At 53.7% G+C, this 14,229-nt stretch overlaps 1 protein-coding gene across 1 annotated transcript; it reads right to left on the reverse strand.

Moving 5' to 3' along the window:
• Positions 1-627: 627 nt before the first annotated feature.
• SH3BP1 (SH3 domain binding protein 1) lies at positions 628-13,550 on the reverse strand. The gene is made up of 18 exons (XM_062569255.1): positions 13,359-13,550; positions 11,165-11,207; positions 10,151-10,255; positions 9,101-9,177; positions 8,697-8,808; positions 8,467-8,543; positions 7,525-7,660; positions 6,728-6,796; positions 6,192-6,282; positions 5,757-5,899; positions 5,539-5,650; positions 5,365-5,446; positions 4,501-4,581; positions 4,278-4,394; positions 3,558-3,655; positions 2,336-2,465; positions 2,007-2,116; positions 628-1,452 (listed from the first exon to the last, which is right to left on the reverse strand). The coding sequence occupies exons 1-18, from the start codon at positions 13,418-13,420 to the stop codon at positions 1,082-1,084; spliced, it is 2,016 nt and encodes a 671-aa protein (XP_062425239.1). The 5' UTR covers positions 13,421-13,550; the 3' UTR covers positions 628-1,081.
• Positions 13,551-14,229: the final 679 nt, after the last annotated feature.

A 14,229-nucleotide genomic window follows, 5' to 3' on the forward strand; every position in this document is an offset into this window, starting at 1 on the left:
AGGCTGCAGAGTATGCTCTGCTCAGTTACACCAATGTGTAATTTTGACACCAACTCTTCAAATAAATTAGTTGCAATGTGTCTGTGTGCGTGTGCGTAAAAACTTGCTGTAAAACCAACCATGCCAATTCCTAGGCATAGCACAAGACATTTAAGGCAAAATTAGACATCAAGGTTTAGAATTACTGCTATGGTGCCTGTAAACAACCATACGAGCCTGTGGAGCCAGGCTTTCTGTGCCAAAATGCTTTGAAGCCAAAAGCAGCTGGCCTCTGCCTGGTGATGCAGTTCCCACCTATTGCCTAAATATCACAAATATGGCTTAGAGTCTCATCCTGCACATGCACTCCAGAGTTTGGAGAGCAACAGGGCAGTAAATTAAGGTGAAGTTTTGAAAAGGAAAGTGAATAAGGCACAGCCTTGAACAGCTCCTTTTGGAGGGCTGAGAGACTCTTCAAAGTGGCCACGAGCGGCAACCCCAGGAGAAACACAGTATCTGGGCCCCTGCTGCCAAGTACCCTACAGTAATCTGATGAACAGGCTGGAGAGATCCCTGACCTCCTTGCCATGCTGGGTGGCTCAACAGGACCACTTAGGATCAGAGATATGGCAGAGATATGGCCCAGAGTCCTGGGCAAGGACACAGGTTTCTTGCAAGTAGTAGCAATGCCTCGAAATGCAGCAAGGCTCTCCAGGAGCTGAGGTTCAGGGGTGCATCAGGATGGAAAGTTCCTGTCAATCAGAGGGCAAGAGGGAAAGTCCACCTGTGCTCGTGATAATGGGGACGTGGCAGTGCTAAGCAGTGATGAAAGGAGGAAAGATCTTCGGAGACACAAATGGAAAGAGAGGTAGAAGCATGCAAAGGGTTCATGCACAAGATGAACCAATGCAGCAGAGGAAGGAGCTGAGGGTGCATCGTCCCTTGTGCCAGCCAGGTGTCTTCACTGAGCTCCCCTTGCACTCTTGCTGGATGCTCGGCCACAGGAAGGGAAGAAGATCCTGGAGGGACACTGGACCTCTTCTTCCCCAGACCTGCAGCAGGAAGACAGGAGAGCCGGTGCTCCCAAGTCCCCCTGCCCTGCTCAGTCATTCTCTGAGGCCTGGCCTGCTGGCTGAGATGCTGCTGGAGGACTTCTTCCTCCTGGAGAGAGCGGCTGCCCTTTGTCGGCAGCTCCTGGGGCGCAGTCCGTGCCAGACTCTGTGTCCAATGTGGCGCTGGCTTCACTGGCAGGAGATCTAGGGGCCTGCAGGCTGTTGCGGCTCTGGCGGCAGGTCGGCTGAGGGGGAAGTGGTGGGGGGACAGAGGGGGCTCGATTGGGGCCCCCAGCCATCCGTCGTGGCAGGGCTTTGGGGCCAGTCATGTGCTCAGGGGCTGCTGGAGTGGGAGCTGAGCTGCGAGGCTGGGCCACAGGAGGTGGTGGCACTGTGGGCCGGGCTGGAGCCGGGCGCTTGCCTGGAAAGAAAGCCAAGGTGGGCTGGCTTCCCCTCTGCACAGGTCTCATCATATCCCCAGGGGCGAGGGGGTCATGGTGCCGGTCGTGAGTCACATGCAGGGCCTCAGACCTGGCAGACTGATGGGCACACTGCCCCTTGCCTGGCTCCTAAATCCCATCCTGGAGCACCGAGCTGGGAGGACAGGGCACACACCAGCTTTGGGGGCTTTTCCTTCCTTCTCTCCACAAGAGACCCTGAGCTTTGATGGCTGTGAAAGAAGGGAGTTTCTTCCACCAGAGCGCTGTTCATCCCACAGTCCTACCTTGGCTGGAGATGGAAAGCACAATATGAGGGCTGGAATCCAGCCTACACAGCCTTGCCAAGGCCCTTGCCCCCCTCCCCCCCTCCCGCCTTTGGCAACAGAGGCAGCCCGCAACGCCCTTTCTTCTGGGGGATGATGGGATGAAGGCAACCAGAGAACATGACATTAGGGTTGTCAGGCTCTGTGGATATCTCCTGAGCATTGCCAGCATTTTAGCGTGTGGTCTGGGGCCTCGTGCTTCATGGCCTAACCTTTGCGGGCAGTGTCATCGGCTGGCATTGGGGCCAGCAGCCCTGCAGCTTCAGAAGGTCTGGTCACTTTCGGGGAAGTTGGCTGAGAACTCATCTTGGGATCCTTCATGCTGTGGGGAAAAGGAGCAAGTCAGGTTTTGGTTATCCTGTTGATGGTGGGAATCAGTGCCTCCATGGGGCACAGTTGGTTCTTGGCATGAGGCACCTCATGCCTAGGCCATGGCAATGTGTGAAGATATGGGTGCATGGCATGGGGTGGGGTGGGAAGGGAGGAGAGCTGTTTGAGAAGAGCTGGGACAGCAAGAGCTGCCAGCTTCTGTCAGACTTACACTTCTTCAGCTGGGAGAGCAGGGGTGCTGGCTGGAGGGGACTTGGGAGATGACTCCTCTACTGAACTGGCCTCGCTAAGTACGGCATTCGCAGGTGGTGTGAACATGCCTGAGATGTTGAAATCTATCTCTAGGTAGAGAGAAAGGAGGGAAGCTTTGAAGAAACTGTACCAGAAGCAAAGCTATGCTGAATGCTGCACAGGGCTTATCCCAAAGCTGGGAATCAGAGCAGGCTGTGGGTAGGTATAGCCTAGCTGGGGAGCAATCTGCAGAGCCCACCTGCCTTCCTGCACAGACCCCGACTTACTTCCTCCTGCCTGGTACCTCAGCTTATGTCTGAGGTAGCAACAGTAGCCTGATCCTGGGGACCAGCCTCTCTTGGGAATGGAAAATGTCCTTTTCTCTTCCTCCTCCAGCATAGCCCCAGCACTCTGTCCTGAGGAGCAGAGACGCATGTGCAGAGAAGGGGCAGCATCCCCACCTGATGGGACTGCTGGCCTCCCAGCAGATTAGTGTTGCTTCTAGGGCTCTCTGCCATGAATCCTCTGGTATCTGAGGTCATGAGCAGGAAGGATGTGTGAAAGAGAGACAGTTTGCTTTTATACAGAGTTTGAAGTAGGGTTTGTGCCTAGCTAGGCACAAACTACAAGCTTGTGGCTCAGACACATGTGCGTTCAGCAGATCAGTGTGAGGGTACCTGTAGGAGACACAAGCTCAGCCAAGCTGGGAGCTTGGACCCAGCTCAAAATGGCAGGTCTCTCAGAGGCAGAATCTTGCTCCCTTGCTCCCTTCCCACTGAGCCCTTGACTCACATTCCTCTTGAGCTTCAAGCTCAATGGGATACTAACTCCCCACTGAGGTTAAATGCCCCATCTGTGAGGGTGCTCTGAATGCAATGGATAGGGGGGTTAGAAACCCGTCTCTTTCCCAGAGCAGGATCTGAACCTCTGGTTTGATCAGGTTGTATGAAAGCAGGGCAGAGATCTGGCTCATTTTGCCAGCCACGTTGCTGCAAACATGGACTGCAGATAAGCAGTGCTCCTGTGCCCTGCTTCTGCAGCAGCCATGGATGGACATGACAGAACTGACCAGCATGGGATGCTCTTTGTGTATCCCCATGCTCTTTGCAATTGCAGTGGGACCCAGTGTTTTTCCTCTATGTCCTTCACCCTTTGTTACTGCTCCCTGAAGAAGGAAGGGCAGAGAGAAACGTTGGCCCTACCTCCGGGGAAGAGGGTGTCCGCGTTTTGAATGAGAGCTTCCACAATGCCCACCACCTGGATGGAGGAGACTGAGGCCAAGTCCAGTTGTATGGGATCTCTGAGAGAAAGAGGTGGGAGAGGTGTCAGGAAAGGACTTAAAGGGAATTAACCCATTTTATGTTAATTCCTAGGGAGGCAGAGGCCCAAAGGGGAGACAGCCCAGGGGAAGTGTGCCCTGTTCTCTATCCTGGAAACCTGTCTTCCAACCCAGTTGGAGGTCATCCATGTCACAAGTGGTCTAGGGCTCAGCCTTTTACTCTGTGCACCTTGGTGGAAGAGTGGAGGCTAGCAGGCAGGCAGGCATGTAAGGGCCAAGTGTAAATGAAAGGCTGGGAGTGTACTGAGAGCTGTGTAGGAGATGCCAGGCCTGGGATGGCTCTGGAAGAGACTGCAGAGTAAGGGAGCACTGAGAGGCTAAACAGACATCAGGGAGAGACACTTGGAGGCCTGGATGCAGGACAGTGGGGGTGAATGTAGAGCTGCAGGGAGAGCACATCTACTGCTTTGCAGACTGGCTAAGAGGATGTGAGCTTGGGGAGGGGGTGTGATGGTCCAGAATGGAAGGGGTTGAGAGACAGGACCTAAAGATAGAAGAGAAGCAGGTGGCCTGCAGAATTAGCAAAAACCTTTTCTAAGACAGAGGAGCTGCTTCCCACCCCACTAAGTCAACGTAGCCTTACCCTGTATTCTGCTGTGCCCAGAGCAGGTTGGGGCCCAGCACGATGGCAATGTTGCTAGGTGTCATTTTATTCACCTCCTGCTGTTCAGCCAGCTTGGCTAAAAACTTGATCAAATACCTGTGTGGTAAAAAGAGGGTGGGAGGGCAGTAAGTTTGGCTTGAGGAAGGGAATGGTTGCCCCTGGTGATTGCGTGGAGAAATATAACCCCATCCCCGCAAAACACCTCAAATTATTGTAGTTCTCCTGGGGCAGGCGGCTGCAGGTGTCTTGAAGACTCTGTACTCGGTCATCAAGGTCTTTGAAGCTGCGAGAGAGAAGGAAGAGGAGAGGAGCACTTGGTCTGCTCCATGTGACAAAGATGGGCATGGTGCATGAGGGAGAAAGGCTGATGTTGGCCACCCTGTGTGAGCCACAGCCCTAGGACAGCAGATGCCCTGGAGGGAGAAGGCAAAATGCTGCTACATTTATTGGGCCACATAGGCTAGGCCTCCAGAGAGGACAAAATACTACCCCAAACACTCCAATGGATTTACTATGATATGAATATAGCTTGTGGATGAGCCTTGGAGAGAGCACAGCCCTTCTGTGAGTAGTAATCCTTTCACTAGGACTACCTGAGTTAGGCAGTGAGCCAGTTCCCTTACAGAGATGCTCCTATGCCTTTCCAGGATTTGTTTTTCTCTTGCCCTTTCCCCAGGCTTTTTTTGCTGTATTTCCTCCACCACTCCTTCCATCTCAAAAGTGATAGGCCAAATAGCTAGTGAGTTGACAGGCCAGGCAGACGTGAAGGGGCCAGTGGAGCTCGTGCTTTTGAGACACTCTTTTAACCAAGGCCAATGTGGACCTTTACAGGTTAACCTTCCCTCGTTCCCTTCCTTGTTTTTAGTGCTATTCTCATTTTTAAATCCAAGCTGAGATTCTGGACCCTCTGAATTGCTGCCGTGCAGCTGGACTATGAGCTGTGTTATCTTCTCTTGTGAAAAATAAGGCTGAGCAGTCCTGCTTTGAGTGCCAGAAAGGCAAAGGGGGGTAGCAATGGGCTTTTTTTCACCCTGTCAGACTTTTCTATTTCTCTGCTCTCACCTACCTGGCCACTTTGACCCATTCGTTGTAGAGCTCGAAGGTCATCAGAGGTTGGGGCAACTCCCGCAGGTAGGATTTCAGTGCACCTGGGAGGGAAGGTGGAGTAGGGATGTTGCTGGAGATGGCAGGGCAGTGAGGTCTGCCACCCCGTGGCCTGCCCCATGGTGCTGGCACTCACCGGCCACGGCATGGGGGTCTGCATAGAATTCCTCCAGGGCATTGGAGCCACTGGCCAAACTGCTCTTCAGCTTCCTCAGCACCGAGGCACCTGCTGCCAGCCTGAAGAGTCCCTGGGGACAGGGTGAAGAGCGAAAGGATGTAGGAGGCCAACGCTGGCTACATTTTGGGTGAGTTGGGGTGCATGGGACAGACCAAGGGGTCACAAATGATGCCTACCTCCTCCCTCATGCCTGAGGCCAGCAACATCATGACACAGGCCTCGATGGGGAGCGCAATCTCCCGGCCCAAGCTCCTGAGGTGTGTCTCTAGGGGCACGCCGTAATACCCTGTGACTGGGGTGTCTGCAGTGAAGGAGGGGTCTGAAAGAGAGGAGGAAATGCCAGGAGGGCAGGAGGCAGCCGTGGCCCCATAGGATCTGATCACTGTCAAAGCAGTGGTGTCTTGTTCTGAGTCAGACAAGGGCTGAGGTACAGCTGGCAGGAACCCCAACCCTCCTTCTCAACCTCTGATCTCTCTTCTCATGAGCCCAGTATAGGAGGCAGCAGCAAGTGCAGACAGGGGAAATTTGCCTTTCTCAGCTTGCTGGCCACACTCATGTCCCCTGGGGTTGGCCATAGCCCACCCCAGACTGCATTGAGAGCAAGGTGGTACCTGTCTGGCTGTGGGCTTCCTTCAGCTCTGCCAGAGCAGAGTCCAGAGATCCAAGGGACTGCCGGTGGTACTGGGCTTGAATTTCCATCAGCTGCCAGACAGAACACAACCAAACATCCCTCAGTTCAGCACTGGCTTCTGTCAGAGAGACTCTGTCCTTGGACACTACACCCGCATGGAGACAGGGGGAAGCAAAAATCCTGGAAGAATAAAAAGGGGAGCTGCAAGGGTCCCTCCCCCTGCACCCCTGGGTCTATGGGACTGTCAGTGGTGAGGGGTAGGGAGTAAACTGGAGAGTGGGGATAAGTGGGCTAGCCACCCTGTTTGCAGTTGGAGCTAGTGGCAGCATGCAGCCAAAGTACATGGAGGCAAAGCCCTACTTTGGGCATCTGCTGGTGTGTGAGGACTCTCCATTGCCCTGACTGGAGGACTTGGTGCAGACAAGGGCAAGGCTAGCTCTGATCTGTGCCCTGGATATACTCTAGGAGACATTCATGTGAAAAGGAGGGGTCTGAAAGCAGAGGGACAGGACTTACTCTGATGAAGTAGCTGGCGTAGCTGTCCTCTTTAGTGGAGAAGTGGTAGAGGTCAGCCATGTACTCATCCTGGGGGAGGAGAGACATGAAAGAGCAACTTTTCACCTCATCCTTGGCTCCCTGAGGAAGAAGGGCTGCACAAAGCCCACATGGGCTGAGCCCTGTGTTTGTGCCATGAGCTGCCCAGACAGCATGGTGTCCTGGAAAGGGGCTCCTGATGTCCTGAGAGGGCAGTTGGGGAGGCAGCTCTGGCTACAAGGCAATGTGAGAGGATGGACAATGTGGGATCCTGTTGGGTTCTTCCTTGCTGCTGTTCCTTGCATTCAGATAACAGCAGTGATGGGCCCTGTGATCACACGCTGTACAAGACGCTGTTTTGACTCTGTAGAGCCCACAGGCTCTTCTAGACAATGTCCAGGACTTTCGGAGAAACAGGGCAGAGATGCAGAGAGCTGATGAGACTTAGCTCCCTGTGACCCAGCACAGATAGTAGCTCAGCTGAGTCCCAGCATGGGGGGGGGAGGGGGTCCCATAAGCTCCCTGCTACAACCCTTGGAGCCTCCTCTCTTCAGCAGCTGTATTTGAAGTCCTTTATTCTTCTCCTTCATTGGGCTTGGGGCATCTCCCAACTTCTGCTCCTCAAGAGACCCATTTGCTTTCATAAGGTGAGCTGTGCCAGTTGTATCAGTCTGTCTGTGTTGCTGCCCAGCTTGGTATGGGGATTGCCTTGGGTGGGGCCACTGGAGCCAAACAGGTCTCCAGCCCAGGAGCAGCCCCACCACAGTGGCTGTTCTCACCTTGCACTGCTCCACCTTCCTCTTCACCTCCTCCTCCTCTTCCTTCAAGTTCTCCAGTTTGTTGGCAGCAGAAGATGCCCCAGGGCCAGTGCCAGTGCTTGTGCTGTTACTGGAACTCTTTGTAGCTTGGTTCAGCCTTAAGTATGGGAAAGGAGAGCCACATCCTCTGTCAGTTACAGATGGACATTGGATGGGACAACTGTGAAGGGAGGGTATGGAGACCATGGCAGGGATGGGAAGACACTGTAGTACCAGATCTGAGGTCGTTATCCTAGGCCAGCTAGTGCTTCTCACTTCCCTGACTGAGAGGAAAGATTGCTGCTGCATCAGGGAGAGTGATCCAGTTAAGGAAGGGATATTCAACATGGCTTCCTGACTCAGCTGGGGCCTGGATGTCCCTTCCCATGTCATGTTTCCAAAAGGCCCCAATCGCACCTCTTCTTTCATCCCTTCAGCCAAAGGGAGCCCATGAGGCACAGTGATCAATGCGGAAATGAGCTGTCAGAGGCTCGCTGCTGCCCTGCTCTCCTAGAAAAACACTCTGCTCCTGCTATTAGCTAAGCCTGTGCTGGGAAGCCTGGGATACCCAGGAACAGTTGGAGCATGGTGACTCCAGCTACACTAAATGGTGATGGGGCTACCTTCAGTACTAGCATTGCCATTCTCTCCAGTGCTATCAAGCCAGCTGTTCAGCCCAGGTCTGGATGCATCCACAGAGAAGGGCTGGCTGGGAGCTTATGTTACATGATGCTAGGAGCAAGCTACTGTCTCTTTAAGGTCATCCCAGGCCCTGGGAAATCTGCTCCCCTGGCCTCACCATGCTGGCAGGTTGCAGTCATCTTGTTTTCTCCTTCAGTCTGGGAGGATGGGCTGTGCCCAGTGTGCCCCATGCTCTGCCATGGCATGCCCCTTCACCATCTAGTGCCTCACCATACCCCGTACCTGCTCTTGATGGCATTCCAGTCGGAAATCAACTTCTGCAGTGTCTTCTTGCGCTTCAGGATAATGGGAAGCTCTTCCTGGGAGAGAGTGTCCAGAGAGGGTGTCACTCAGCCTGCCCTTCCACAGGCATGCAGGGAGACTTGGCATAAAGAGAGCCAAAGCGGGAAGAGGAGCATGGGAAGGGGAAGGCAGAACAAGGAGAGCAGAGGAGGGAGTGTGGCCAGGGATACCTCGCTGAGCTTGTTCAGCGGCTGCAGGACGTCACGCTCCAGGGCAATCTCAAACTCAGCCAGGATTTTGGCCAGCGTGCTCTGTATGCAACACCCCATCTCCAGGGCTCTCCTGCATGGGGAGATGAAATGACTGCAGGCCAGAGCCATGCCTCCACCCAGCACCCCTCTGTGCACCCATATCCATGAGAGGGAGATGGGGGGGGACCCAATCCCCAGCCCCTTTTGCATTTGGAGACCAAAGGCACTGGCTGTCCCCTCTCCTGCTCTTATACTAGCATTTGATGAGGATCCTTGCTGTGCTCTGAGGAGAGAATTCAACAGCTCAGCTTGGAGACAGAGGCTCTGCCAGGATTTGACATCTTTCAGGGTCACCCCTGTCCCTTTCCCCCACAGGCACTTACCCGAGGCTGGACTCTGTGTCCAGTTCCTTGAAACTCTCAGCCATTGTTGTGGACAGAGCCATCAAGGGCAGCTTCTTCTGCACAGAGACAATGATTTTGGAAAGGAAATGATGAGCTGATGTGTGGCAGCTCCCTGCTTCAAGGCACACCAGCACCAGCATTACTACCTGGTAGCAAGGGCTGGCCAGCTGCCAAACTCTGAGCTGAATCCCCAAGTCTTCCCCTGGCCCACCCAACCCCACTGGCCTCGGGGCCTGAGGAAGGACCATGCCTGTCCTATTGATGTGCCTTCAATAAAAGCCAGGATCCAATTAGCTGCACAAGGCACCAAGGCTCCATAACTGATGAGAAATCTTCCTACCTTCTCTAACATAGCCTGCTGTGGAGGACTGTGGAACTGATGGAAACCTCCTCAAAACCCAACCCTGCCATGATTTTAAATATACAGAACAGTTTCCTAAACAAGAATGAATAGCTAAGCTAGGGCTCATTAGGCTAGCAAGGAGATGGGCCCACAAAATCATGGGGTGCCGGGGGAGAGTGAAAAGGGACTGAGTGTTAGCAGTTGCTTTCCAGATGAGCTGATGAGCATCAGTTGGAAACAGGGTGGCAAATTCAACCCAAAGAAGAGGAGGCGGTTGTGCACACTGTGCCCAGTTGCACTATGGTGCTTCTCACTGCAGGGCTCTGTGGATGTCAAAGGTTCACAGGGGTTTGAAAAGTGACATGGACAACAGCTTTCTGTTATTAAGGGGTTACTAAAAATAAAAACAGTCTATGTCCCAGGAAGCACCTTGGCCTCAAATCACTGGTGGCTGAGAAAGTTTCCAGGGGCACTTGCTTTTCTCTGCTCTCATTGGTAATTGCTGGTCATCACTGCTGGAGGCAGGACCTGGATTAGGTCCTGCACCTTTGGGTTGTGCTGCACTAGCCACTTGTATGTAAAGCTAAGGCTTGCTATGGAGGCAGGGGCAGAGCATCCCGTTTGCTGGCAAGGTGCAGAGTAGAGGTAAGCATGGGGAGCAATACGGTGGGAAGGACTGTACTCACCACTCGCTTGTCCATCTCTGACCCACACTGCCCCTGCAGACAGGCCTGGAGCCTCTTGGACACACTGTGAGCTGCTCGCTTGGCTGGCTCAATCCTCTGCTCGATCTGGAGGTGGAAGGGTGGGATAGCAAAGCCCTGTTGCTAAGTCCCTGGAGTAGCCCTGCCCAGGGGCAGCTGGCCCCAGATGACTCTCAGCAAGAGCAGCGTCTCTTCTCCCCTCCCAGTGTGAGCAAAAGTCCCCTCTGCATCAGCCGTGTCACTCAAGGGGACAAAACCCTGCAGGCCTCGTTTGCCTCCTTGCTGTGCTGGTGCCAAGGCTCTCTTGGCCTATCTCCACCTTGGCAGCACCATGACACCTTTCTGGCAGCATCAGCCAAGCCACTGGCATAGGAGCAAACCTCGTGACCCTGCAGCACAGCATCAAGTCCCTGGGACCATCTCTCCACAAGCCAGTCCCAGCTTGGCACATAGTGTCTCTGGACCCAGGACACAAACTGACACAGCATTATGCCAGAGCCCAGCACATCCCATGTCCAGGGCAAACATGAGTGTGGTTTCCAGTAGAGGCTGGTGCCATCACAGGCTTGGGTCAGGCTGCAAGGCTTATGCCTGCATAGGCAGCTGGGGAAGCCCTTTTCTGTGGCACAAGCCTGTTGTTTCCCTAATGCGGTCATGATATGAGTTGGTCTGAGGGTGCTAAAGCGAACTCTGCGTTCCTGTGGCTGGGGACATGTTGTAACACTGCTCTCCAGCACAGCTAGGCTGCAAATAAAAGCTGCTGTGACAGGAGCAGCTCAGCACAGCAAAAAGCAAGGGCTAGGCAAAACTGTGACAGATGGTTTGGAGCTTGTCTGAACCTTGTGCTATGGTCCTGGAGTTGCCCTCTGGCATACAGGGAGATCCTGGCCCTGTGACTTGGACATGCTGGCTGGGCAAATCACAGGTGGGAACAGGACATGTTCCCACGCACAAACACAAGCAAGCACATGCCTGGCAACCAAGCCCACATCTCACCTGCAGCAAATCTTCTGTCAGGAGTTCAGTTGCTTCTTGGGATCTGCAGAGGAAGAAGGAGCCATTAGCAGGTGGGGTACCCTCAACCTGGCCTGCTTGGGAAGGCAGGTCCTTCTTTGTTTCACCTCTCTTTGTTCATGACTCCAGGGAGCAAAAGATATTGGCTATGGCCTGGACCATCATGTGCAGGTTTACAGGCAGAATGAGCCCAGGAGAAGAAGACATCAGGATAAGGGAAAAGCAGACACCCTTGCTGGCCAGCAGACTTCCCATGCCTTAAAAAGATGAACGTAAGAAGAACAGGATGCCCAGACAGAGCAGCAACAGCACCTGCATCTGGCAGGTCCCTTAGGCAAGAATATGATTTCAGAGAGAAATCCTGATTCAGAGCACCCAGCTCAAAATGTCTTGACATAGCCTATTTTTCTGAGAGAGGGTCCCTGGTGGGATACTGGTAGGAATTTTACTGATGAAACTTTCTGGTTCCGAACACCTCTTCCCTGAGGGCGAATCCAAGTCAGCCTCTTCCAGAGTCCTACACACATCTCTGCAAGGAGTTTTCTATGGCTGGAATGGCTGGAAGCTGCAGGATCACCAGTGCTGAAGCAACAGACACTGGATAACTCTGTGGTCAAGCTGGAAGCTCAGATGAACACCAGCCCACAGGAGTGACTAAATGAAACCAGCTTTCTGGTTGGTTTTGCAGGAAGTATGAGGTGCAAATCATGCAAAGGCATCCAGGAAGCTTCTGGTTTGCAGAAAATTTTGATGAAACACAAATTTAAAAAACAATAGCTGCCACCACCACCAAACCTCTATGACTCCCTGTAAAAGGGAAACTTGGCTTTTCAGGCCACACTCATTGTTAAGTCCCTAGGACTTGCATTTGCTTTCTCATTGCCACTTCCCCATCGCTGCAGGAGGGCTGTCCCGCTGCCTGGCCAGTTCACGTTTCTCTCTTTTCACAGCCTACAACAACAGATGTGGGACAAGTCCGTGGAGCCACGGGAAACGGGGGCAGCTGGCTTGAAGGCAGGCAAAGTCACGTGAGACAGCAGCCCGCAGAGGGGCCACTTTGCAGTGGGCGAATAGTTTGATGTTGGAATGCATGAACCAGTTGAGACCTTTTGCCCATCAGGCCTTAAGTGAAAGGGAGGCACAGTCAGTGTAGCTGAATGGTTCTGCAGCCTGGGAGTGTGGAGAAAAAACAGGCTTGAAAGGGAAAGGGAAACCTGCTCCTTTCTGGGAAATGCAAGAAGAGCAAGAGGCAAGTGTGCTATGGGAACTGCTTCCCTGTGGTGGATCTGCTGGGCTGGCTGAGGGACCCTGGTGGCCTGGCGGAAAAGTCTGAGTCCTGTTCAGCCTCTCAGTGGTAGGGAATCTGCATGTGTACAGATGGAGGTGCCTGCAGAAAGGAAGGAGTGAGGGGGCTGGGAAGAGAGGACCTGGCCCTGTCTTATGATTTCAGTTCTAAGTTTTGCAAAGGTTGAGCTTTGGAACGTTTGAGAGAAAAATAAGGAAGCGGTGGAGGCGGGACTAAGCTGGAGGAATTCACATGAAACTGTAAGCTTTCCATGGCTTCTCCAAGGATCAGGGGACACAGTCCTAAGGTGACAAAAGGCATCCCAGGATGTCTGCGCTGCTGGGTCAAGGGCTGCTAGCTAACACTGTGCTGGGCATCTGGCTCCCAGGAGGGGAGGTCCCACCTCCTGGTCACTGCACAGCCAGGGATTTGTGGTGAGGGGGGAGTCTCTCCAAGGGGGGGGTCCTTCCCCACCCAGTGGCCCCTACTGCTGCCTGCTGGCAACAACCATTCTGGCCCTGCTGTCAGAGTCGGGGGTGGAGCTGGGCATTCTGGCCTGAGCTGAGCTGAGTTTGGGAAGTGCCCCTTTCCACTTGGCCACAATGTTTGTGGGGCCCAGGAGAGGTAGCCATGCTCCCTCAGCTGGGCTTGGTGAGCGTGTCCCTGCCAAATAACACCAGTGCAATCTCCGTGCTGCTCCATGGACACCTGGGAGCCAAGTTAAGCATAGCCTATTGACTTACACTAAAGATGCTCTAAGACTAGGGTCTTTATCCCCTTTTCCTCTTCCCTGACTAGCCCAGGAGACCAGTCCAGCCTGGGCACAACCCTCTGGGAGCTGCATCCTGCTCCCTTCCAGCTCATCAGCCCAGGTCATGGAGAAATCCTTACCGGCTAGCGAGGTTGGGATGAGATAGTTGCTGCCGCATCCGATGAAACTGCCTCTTCATCATCTTGAGAGATGGGAGGAGACCACAAGAGCTGATCCGCTTGGCTGTACCCGGTCAGGACTCCCAGATGACACTCGACATCAGATATCCACAGCCCCTTGGCTCCCAGGTGCTGCTCTGCCTCTTGCTTTTCCCCGAGCACGTCTCCCTCCTTACTCCTGTCCTTCCTTCTTCTCTTGTTCCCCCTTTTTCTGTTTCCTGCCTTCTCCCCTCCCTCGTTTCTCCCCAGGGATGCCCTGCCTAGTTTCTCTTCCCCGCCACCAAATTCCCTCTCTTGCTCCCTTTCTTTTTCTGGGTTTCCTTCCTCCTCGAGCTGCTCCTCTGCACCTCGTTGCGGATCAGGTAAGAGCAGTTCAGGGCTCCTGCTCCGCTCTGTGTTCCTGTCACCACCCCACAAGTATAAATAACTTCAGCCCAGCCTTAAAGGGGAAATATTATTACAGCAAACACGTAACAAGGCAGGACAAGCACAAGCTGCTGCAGAGCCCGCGCAGAGGGCCCACGCTCTGTTTCTCACTCTCTTTCTCAGCCAGAATGGGTTCTTTTTTTTTTTTTTTTTTTTTTTCCCTTGCCTTCCCCACCATGAGCAGCAATGCAGGGCAACCTGTGGCTGAGCCAACTGGCTGAGTAGCATGTGTGGGGTGTCTGACATACCTGACAGCTTCTGCCCTAGTTTGTCACCCTAACTCTGCTAGTGCCCCTCGGGCACCTAGCCATCCTCATGGGATCATCTCTCGGCTCTTCCCTGCAAGACAGACTCTCCGTCATGCTAGTGACGGGAGAACAACCTCAGCGCTCTGCCTGCCCCCATG

Source organism: Rhea pennata, chromosome 1 (genome assembly GCF_028389875.1).
Source record: "Rhea pennata isolate bPtePen1 chromosome 1, bPtePen1.pri, whole genome shotgun sequence".
NCBI lineage: Eukaryota > Metazoa > Chordata > Aves > Rheiformes > Rheidae > Rhea > Rhea pennata.